The sequence below is a fragment of the Helobdella robusta genome, assembly GCF_000326865.2.
Source record: "Helobdella robusta unplaced genomic scaffold HELROscaffold_36, whole genome shotgun sequence".
NCBI lineage: Eukaryota > Metazoa > Annelida > Clitellata > Rhynchobdellida > Glossiphoniidae > Helobdella > Helobdella robusta.
The window spans coordinates 750,033-760,663 of NW_008704742.1; the positions used below are offsets into that span (position 1 = coordinate 750,033).

General features: G+C 34.9%; 1 protein-coding gene across 1 annotated transcript in view; it reads left to right on the top strand.

The window, feature by feature from the left end:
- Positions 1 to 8,673: 8,673 nt before the first annotated feature.
- The window catches only part of HELRODRAFT_83227 (hypothetical protein), a gene marked incomplete at both ends in the record, with an annotated part of 10,099 nt that continues 8,141 nt past the window's right edge, over positions 8,674 to 10,631 (top strand). The window contains one exon of the mRNA XM_009023410.1: positions 8,674 to 8,777. Within this exon, the coding sequence (XP_009021658.1) occupies positions 8,674 to 8,777 (104 nt within the window). The remainder of the gene's footprint in view (positions 8,778 to 10,631) is intronic.

The window sequence follows — 10,631 nt, forward strand, 5'->3', positions numbered from 1 at the left end:
TTGTGCAATGCTCCAGCTACATTCGAGCGACTGATGGAATGTGTATTGCAAGGTCTTAACTGGAAAACCTGTCTTGTCTATTTAGACGACATAATTGTTCTAGGAAGAACATTTGATCAACACGTCGAAAACTTACGAGAGATCTTCACAAAACTTCGGGTGGCAAATTTAAAGCCACCCGAAGTGCAGGTTATTTTCTAAAGAAGTTAACTATTTGGGACATGTGGTATCTTCAGATGTAGTTCGAACCGATCCCAGCAAGATAGAAATTGTGAAAGACTGGCCAACTCCAAAGGATAAAAATGAATTGCGCAGTTTTCTGGGATTGGCAACGTACTATCGACGTTTTGTAAAGGATTTTACAAAAGTTGCCAGACCTCTCCACCAACTTACCGAGAAGGACCGAGTTTTCAACTGGAATACCCTATGCGACTCAGCATTTGAAAAGTTAAAAGTTGAACTATGTGATGCTTCTTTGCTAGCATATCCAGTTCGTGGCAAGACGTGCGTGTTAGATACTGATGCAAGTAACAACGGAATCGGAGCCGTTTTGTCACAGCATATAGATGGAGAAGAAAAGGTGCTAGCGTATTATAGCAGAGGATTCACAAAACCCGAACGAAACTATTGTGTGACCAGGAAGGAGTTACTAGCAATAGTCAATGCAACAAAACACTTCCACAAGTACCTTTATGGACAGAAATTTCTTCTCCGAACTGATCATGCAGCGTTAAGATGGCTCCTCAACTTCAAGGATCTTGAAGGACAGATGGCCCGATGGTTGGAGCGTTTACAAATGTACGACTTCGAGATCGTGCACCGCAAAGGAACAACTCATAGTAATGCTGATGCTCTCTCACGTCGACCATGTTTACCAGGATGCAAATACTGCTGTCGTCACGAGGAGAAGATACAATCGGAAGTCATAAGAGCAACAACAATATCAGCGGATGACGGTTGGACACCGACGGATCTTGCTGATGCACAGTTTGCGGATGAGGACCTACAACATCTGATCACATGGAAGAAGGAGGGCAAGTGACCGGACTGGCAAAGCATCTCAGAATATAGTGCCGTGTTAAAGGGTTATTGGGCTCAGTGGGACTCTTTGTATTTGGAAGGGGATTTGCTGAAACGAAAATGGGAATCAGCTGATGGTTCAAAACACCGCATGCAAGTTGTAATACCAAGAAGTAGAAAAACACGGAGGTGGCCAAAACCAGATACGACTTGAATGGAAGCAGTGGCGGTTTTGCTGTCGACGAGTTAGTTTGGCTGTACAACCCACAGCGAAAGAAAGGACATTCTTCAAAGCTCCAGCGAGGGTGGGAAGGATCTTATCGAGTCATCACCCGCTTGAATGACGTCGTCTACCGTATTCAGGAATATCGGAAGCCGAGAGCAAGAATGAAGATCATTCGCTTGATATAAGCGCACGTCGCAAGGTGATTAGTGATATTTGTGATTAGTGAAATTCGTGATTTTGTGAATAGCGATTCGGTGAATTACTTAAAGCGATATTTGATTTGTTTGTTGACGTTGTCATAGCGATCGATTTTGAACGATTTAAAAGTTAATTGTTGCGTTAGTTTGAATTTACTGGAAATAAACGATTAGTTGATTTCTTCTGTAAATAAAGTTTAATAACTATTAATAGTTGATTTTTTCTGTAAATAAAGTTTAATAACTGTTTGGAATATTTTATTCAATCGAGGATTTGAACCCGTCGCATCGTAAATCGGTTACGACAGCGAGTATTATAACAATATCTTTGGTTTATTTTAAGAAGCAGACTATTTAGATTTAAGAACAGATTTAGGAATAGCATTCCTTATGTTCTTAGTCATTCGTATTGTTAAAAGGTTAAAGATGGACGCGGTTATGTAGATTTGAATTAATAAAAGTTAAGCGATATTCTGATTTATTTGATAAGCATTAATTAAATGTTTAAGAAATGAGTACTCATTGTGGCGAGAAGTAAAAAGTTTTGACTTATTTTATTTTATTTATTTTTATTGTTTTATTCAGCGACACCGCTTTTAAATTTGTTTTGTTATTTAATCAATACCCAAATTTCTATAAATATATAATAATTTTAAAATGTATTTTAAAACTATTAATATCACTATATATATTACATTACCAATTAGGCCAGATCTACAAAACAAAATAGAGTTTATCGTTCACCAAGTAGTTGAAAGTCTGTCAAAATATAGAGCACCATGTTTACGGTTTGAAAACGTCCTATCCCCAGAAAATATAGTGTTAGAAACTCAACTTTTTTATGTCATGTTTTAATTTTTTATGTCAATAGCATATAGCATTTATAGCCAGCTGATGTGATGTGTTATTGAAGCTCATATTTTTGTAATCATAATGGATTTTATGATTAATTTTATATTAAATATAACTTTGCATTTTTTACAAGTGCTTAATTAACTTAACAGAATATTAAAATAACTACTTTGATTAAACATTAAAAACCTTGGGTAACTTAATGATTTTAATAATTTTTGCAAGTAAGCTATCAACAATACTGCCATCTTCCCACTACCTAGCATTTTTTTAAATATTCTATCAAAGTGACATTTTTTGTTTAATAAAAAATTTGTCTACTTTTTAACTTTTTTGATGTGATCAAGTTAATGGCTTATCTATAATTTTCAGTTCATTTATTTACAGACTTATGGGTGCAAAAATAAATTTTTTCCATGCCCATTTCAATCATAAAATGTTTGAGGTTTGTATGTGAAAAAAAAACTATATTAGATAAGTAGAAATAAAAGTGAAACGTACAATATTGATTAATAAAATGAAACAATAGCATAATAAACAAGAATTAGCCAATAGCTCAAAAAGTCTATGGTGATAAAAACAAAGATTGATAAATGAACAATAATACATGGTAAATAACAAAATGCAGCAAAATCCTGTGTTAGTTGATGATATGATAATGAAGAAGTAAAAGGATATATTTTAAAATGCAATGGTAATCAAAAAATATGTGAACAACAATAACAGCAAAATATGAAATTGTTCTTAATATGTGTCTTCTTGTAATCAAGTTAAGTTCATTTCTTCTACATTTCATATAAACAAACTATTTTCATTGGAATTCTTAACTTCAAGTCTTGTAAATCTGTTTATTACATTTTCATTGAATTTTTCAGCCAAAAAGAAAAGACCTTTTAATAAAATTTTTGTCATCTTGCTTGGAAATTATAGCTAAACCAGAGGTTTCATTGGCCTATCTTTCATCTTTCTGTTTCTATTATCCTCTCACTATGTGTCAAAAATCAACTACATTTTGCACAGTTTTCATTTCACAAGCCCAGTTAAGATGCAAACTTGGTTTTCACAAGGTCAGAATACTTAACAGTTTGCCTGTTCATTTCTTTTTAGATGGCGTTAAGTTCAAAGGAACCGGTTTTTATTTCCGCCTGAATAACATTAGTGTTAAACTTTGCTATAATGTATTTGAGAGCTTCAGCACAAGCTAGAACTTCATCTACTTTTTTACTTGTTTCAATTTTTTTTATCTTAGCTGATCCTCTCAATAGATTATATGCAGTCTTGACACATTTAGCTAAAAAAATCATGCCAGTCTCAATCAATTTTAGAACCTCTGCTGACATCAACCAGAGTGCATCCAGGAATCACAAAGAAGGCACTACTTTTTTTGCTGCTTCTAGGATTGATTGTATTTTTTTACATACCAGGCATTTTAAGGTCACATTTTATGGTAAGGTTCAAGTTTACTGATTAACGCTAAAAACCAGAAACAAAAATGGAAATCCGATATTAAATAAAGTAGTAATGTTATAGCCGCTGCAACGATCAAATTGCGCTATATTATTCGATCTTAAACCAAGTTTGTGTCAGGTACAACCTGGATTGTCAAATCGCAATGTTTGATTCAGTAGTGGCAATGTTCTAGAAATGTCTCTGTCCGTTAAATGTTTAGGGGCGACTCCCTTAATACATATAAAAACCGTTAAACATATCTTGAAAATAATTTTGATAAACTGGAAGACAGTGAAGAGCAAAAGACTTGGCTTAACGTGGTCGTATTTAAGGTCACCTGAAACCAACTTTGCAGCCCAATTTTGAGTCGACTGCAGTCTAGCCATACACCAAACAGGCCGTAATATAGATTTGCATAGTCTATTTTTTAGTAGACAAAGGAATGAACTAGACATTGAAGAGTATGCTTGTTTAAAGATCGTTTGATGAGCCTAAGCTTACGCAATTGTCCAGAGCATTTTTTCGATACTGCCCTAGTATGAACGTTAAAAGACATGTTATAATCAATAACAAATCCAAAATTGCGTGCAGATGTGCAAAATTCAATGTCAGAATCACCAAGTCTGATAGACTCATTTCATTTTTTCCAATTGTTGCCTAGTGCCAACCGGTAAAAACTGAGTTTTTGATTGATTCAGTTTAAACCTATGAAAAAAAGGAGATATCATTGAAGTCATGACATTGGTGTTGGTAGTAACGAACGCCGAAGGTTACAAAATTGGTGTCAAATGTAAGATTTTTGATAGATCGAAATTTTGTGTAATAGAGAATGCCAGCGCTAGAAGAACTCAATACAAATAGTCTGAAGAAAGAACTACGACAAACGAACTTCGACTCGAAAGGAGTGAAGGCGGTTTTGGTAAGCCGCCTAAGGAACGCTCTAATAAAAGAAGAAATCAATCCGGATAATTTTGACTTTCCGGATCCTGTGGGACAACAAAACGACAATTTCTAACATAGCTCGCCGAAATGAATCGTAGATATGATCAACAAGCAGAAAAGCTAAATGACATGATAAACCAGCATTCAGAAGACTTTGAAATAAAACTAAACAGCATATATATCAATCATCGTTTAGACCCAGTTCTTCCGAGGTAGGACGTTGTTTTCTTTGCCATCAACTTTTTGCGCCAAATTAGACGATCAGTTTTACCCATTTCATTTAAATTTAGAACTTTCATGTCTTGCTCGATTGTTTGCGACCAGGACTTCTTTGGACGGCCTTTGGGACGTGTGCCAGGTACTTCAACATCTGCAAGAAAAGTTATGGCACTGTTTCCACTTCGTTTGACATGACCAAACCACCTCAGACGTTGTTTCCGGCATTCATCCTTTATATCATCTAAACCAGAACGACGCAGGATTTTGGTAGATTTGATGTGGTCCTTCAGACTAATTCGTTGCATCCATTGGAGCATTTTCGGTTCGGTTCGGTGAAGTTGTTGTTCCAGTTTGGTTGTCATTGGCCATGTTTCTGCACCATATAACAAGACCGGACATATCACAGATTTATAAAGTCTTGATCGTAGTGGTAGTGGGATGTCACGCCGCATCAATATAGAGTCAAGGAGACGCCATTTATTCCAGGCTGCACGTATGCGTGCTCGAGCGGCAGCTTCAGCTGTTCCAGTACAATCTAGAACATCCCCTAGATATTGAAACGATGTGACTTTTTCTACCTTAATGGCTTCAAAAAAATTGCTATTTCGAATTTGTTGTTGTGGATTGATGCAAGCAGGTCAAACAAAATTGGACACTTTAGATAAATTACTAATTATTTTTGAACAACGTTTGTGACACCACTGGTTACATTGAGTTGTCGACGTAGACTACATCTGATTGCTTCACGGGGAACTCGATCAAATGCTTTTTCAAGTTCTACAAAAATGTGTGATAGTTGATCATGCTTTGCGAGGTACTTCTCTTGCAGTTGCCGAAGGATGTGAATTGCATCAATTGTTGATTTCTCCGCTAGGAAACCAACTTGATAATTTTCGATTGTGATGCACGACGTTAATCTTCTCTCAGTGATTTTCTCGACAATTTTCAAAGAGTGTTCTAACAGACATATACCCCGATATGATGAACAGTTCAATGGATCACTTTTGCCTTTGTATAGCGGGACTGTCATGCTGTTGTTCCATTCAGTCGGCATTGAGGAATTTCTTCAGATTTCACGGCAAAGTTGTAGTAACGTTTGGATACCTGCAGTACCAGATGCATTGATAATGTCATTTGTGAGTTCAGAGGGCCCGGCTGCCTTTCCATCCTTCATAGCTTTCAGAGCTTCTGTAAGCTCTTCTACAGTGATGTCTGGAATCGGACCTTCGATGGGTGGAGTGTCAAAGTTGACATTGATGGGATTTGTTTCATTTAACAGACGGTTGAAATATTCTTTCCACTGTAGCTTGATCTCATCTTGTTCAAGAGCCATCTCATTTTTGTTGTTTTAGATACATGAGGCACCAACCATGTCTTTTTTCGTACGCTTTGCTTGTTTTGCTATATGATACAGAGATTTCATTTGTTCACCTTTGCTTTTAGTGAGCCACTTGCACTGATCTGTCCAAGCCAGTGTGACTTGATGTTTTGCATAGTTGTTCTTCTTACGAAAAACTTTGTGGTCATCAACAGACTTCGATATTTGCCATTGCTTGTATGCAGCTTTCTTTTCAGATATTGCCTTTTGTACACTCATTCACTTTTGTCATTCCACCACCACGTGTTAATGTGAAAAAAGGAAGTGGTACTGTAATAATGAAGCTGATCACGTAAACGACAAGAAAGGTTTTGAAAATATTGGCTGTGATAAAGACACTGAAACTTTTGATATGCAGTAGGACTACCATTCGGATCATGCTACCAGCATCTCACCTACTTACCTTTCTAACAGCGACCACGGACAAGAATTGGTGGTACAGACGATGTAAAATATGAAATAACGCCTCCAACATGCACCTAGAAAGAAGTCCTTGTCTACCTGGATGACGACATTAACGACGGCTTCATTGCTGATGCGGATGAAATTTGCATCGCTTTATCACTAATCGACAGGAAAAATGTCGAAAGTAAATATTAAAACATGCAGCTAAGTTCTTCGTTTGGTCATTCAGCTTTTCGTAAAATCAATAAAGAGAAAGCACTTGCTTTAAGTGCAAACAAAATCAAGAAAGGACCACGACGTCTGTCTATGGCTAGAGGAACCGAAACAACGGAAATGTGGCGTGATTAAAAAAAAAAATAACGCAGGTATCAAGAGCAAAGACCTGGTCTGTTTGCAGAAAATCAAGATGCTCGCGAAACTCTCACGGAATTTTTGAACAAGGTCATTAGCAAGATAAATAACGTGATCTACAGGACTTATGACCACGAAAGACAACGGGCAAAGATGAAAGTCAACCATTTGGATAGATTATTCCCTATTCATATGGACTTGTGATAGGGAGGTTTCTAGCAGAGATTTGAAGCGAAGTTGTAATTGTGATTTATGTAGTTACTTAGATTAGTTTAGTGTAGGCATTCAAATAAACGTTCAACATAGTTTGCTTTTGAAGCAGTTGTGTTCATCTATCAGAAACCTTGAACCTACAGAATAACGATAACTTGACGATCGTTGAAAGCTACAACACTGGTGTTGGAAAAATCATTGAAGTCATAACATTGGTGTTGTTAGTAACGAGTGTTACAACAATGTTAAAAATTATAACTTGGATTTAGTCACTTAATAAGCAATGTAATTTTCTTATGAAATTAATAATAAAAACCGAAGTTAATAAAGAAACCAAATTTTCAAACTTCTAAAAGGCGAGCAATACTTGAACAAAATTGTAGGTAAGCTTTTTCTCTGGTTCTCAAGTGCAGGACAAAAAAAAACAAAATTGGCAAAAAAATAAGCAAACATTGAAATTTGTTAACGATGTAATTGTTTTAATAAATAAATTATTAAAGTTTTAAACTTATTTTATTTGATATTTTATATGAAAGAAAGCTTATTTCTTAGGTTTGTTCTATGTCCGTCATAATTGTATAACTTTTAGTTTTGGTTTGCATTACAAGTCAGATTCGCTTTCAAAAACCATTGAATTTAAAAATGTATTGTGAACAAGCTAAAAAATTACTTTTATTGTTTGATTGAAACTATTTATTTTGATGCTTCTCTTGTTTGCATTCTATTTAACTATCTCTTTATTTTATTTGCTGCAATTATATTATTTATGATATTATTTAGAATAGCTTTTAAAGTTCATGTATATCTTCCCATGAATAGACTTCATTGGGGATTGTTAAGTTAATGGGCCTTAAACGTTTCTCAATTGTTTTTGGAATACAATTTCTAAAGTTGTTGTACAGCGTTTTCAAAATCTGAAAGATAGGAAATGAAAATGATTTTTCTAAAAATTGTCATAAATTAAATTCATTTTATATGGAAATGATACCGATAGGATTAAAAAAATAAATATAGACAGGATTGTTATATTTCTTGATAAAAATTTTATAATCGAAAATTTTCCTAAAATTCTCAAAATTTTTTTTATATCAATCAACACATTATTCCCATGGTGATAATGCTTTTATTTACACTGTCTTTAAAGATCTAAACCACCAAAACTAAGTTTTAAGATTATTTTTGAATGTATCTCTGCAAGGTCTCAACGTTTATGGATGGGCGCTTTTCAATGTTTTTTAAATTTCACCGAGATTATTGAGTGAATGATTGGCTTAAAAAAATAACAAAGTTTTATAATTTTTCAGTTTTACCGAGTCGAGAGGTATATCAATGTCTTCTAACCCCAAGTACATTGCTGTTAGCATGGATCAATTGAATTCGTTTGTTAAGTTTGGTTAGTTGAACGTTTTGAACCCATGCATATGACACTAAACGAATTAAATAAAATTTTTATTCAAGGTAGAATTTTTAAAGTATTATCAACAATATATGCAAATATAACCACCAATTCTCACAGCACTAAAAGGTTGATTTTTAATCATTTTTTAATGAAAAACCAAATGAAAGAAAAATATAAAATTTAGTGGCGAATAGCTAATAGTTTCAGTAGTTTAGAAATGTTATGGGTGGTTTACACAAGTTGGATAAAAATTTGTCCGATTTTAACTCATTAACTAAAATTTTCTTGATTCCCAAAACAAATTCTTTCCACTCTTGCTTTACAATTTTAAATATACGCACTCAAAGTATTTATGATCAGTTACTTTAATTCTTTTCCTCGGGTATCACCATCATCTGATCTTGAAATCAATGTATCAAATAATGAAAATTCAAAAATATTTACGACATCAGTTTTTGAACCTTCATTTTAAAAATGCATTTCTTCTACTAAAGTTACGAAATAAATGATGAGGTAAACCACAGTTTTTCTTTCCTAACAAACCAAAACGCAGAATACCTTTTTTAAAAACTAGGAGGGTTGCAGCATATCGCGTTTGGTAACATCTATATATTACTAGCTGACCCGGCGTACTTTGTAACGCCATTATTTGATGACTATTTTGTTGAATAAAAATGTGTGTTTTTTACACTAATTTATTACATTTGTATTTTAAATTAATGCTAAAAAATATACCATGTTTTTTGTTACTTCATAAGGTGCATAGATGTAAGGTTTTTTAAGGGTGCCAACGCGTGAGCACGCAACATAATTGTCCTATGAAGAGCACGTGTTTTCTAAACTTAAAGCGATAACATTCATAGATTGTCCTTGACTCCTTGGATCTTGTTTATGGTGATTGCAAAGGCAAGACGTACAGAAAATTGTAGTCGTTTGAAGCTGAAGGGCAAATCGGTAGAAACCATCGGTAATCGTGGATGTAGAAAATTTTCTCTATTGAGTATACTACTCATGTTTTCTGCCTCGATCAAATTCGATGCGTTTTTTATTGTTAGTCTAGTTTGTTGCGGTTGCACTAATGTATGAACCAAGAAAAATAATACGCAGGAGTGAAAAGAAGAAAAGAAAAGAATAGTAGGTCGTTTGGATAGGCTGAACACGTGTTTCTTCCCTACAGCAGCCCGAATACCTATCATAATCATATCGCAGTTTCTCCTTATATAGCCCCGCGAATCATTTCGTTAGTTTGTGGTGTTTTATTTATTTTGAGGATCGTTAGTTTTAATCGATAGGATTTGCTCGAACGGCAGCTTCAGTTGTTCCAGTACAATCTAGAACATCCCCTAGATATTGAAACGATGTGACTTTTTCTACCTTAATGGCTTCAAAAACATTGTTATTTCGAATTTATTGTGGATTGATGCAAGCAGGACAAACAAAATTGGACACTTTAGATAAATTACCAATTGTTTTTGAACAACGTTTGTGACACCATTGGTTACACTGTTGACAATTGATTGAATTGTTACCTACACCAGCTTTACAAACTGAACAGGGCTATCGTCCAGTAGCTGTGGATTGGATGGGTTCACCAGTGTTCGTTGCTTTAATTTTGCTGATGTTGACTTTGAATCCATGATCGGCGAGTCTGGTGTTCCAATCTTCAAACATCTGTGCTGCATTCTGCTCATACGTTGCTGTTAAAACGATATCATCAGCATATATTAGATTCCAAATGTCACCAGTGCGTATCGGCTTTGTGATTTCTTCCATCACAGTTATAAATAACAGTGGACTGAGAATCGAGCCTTGGTGAACTCCAACGCCGATGTCAAATGCATCTGTGTTTCCAAACGTTGTAGACTCCACTTGATTGCTTCACGGGGAACTCGATCAAATGCTTTCTCAAGGTCTACAAAAATGTGTGATAGTTGTTGATGCTTTGCGAGGTACTTCTCTTGCAGTTGCCGAAGGATGGAA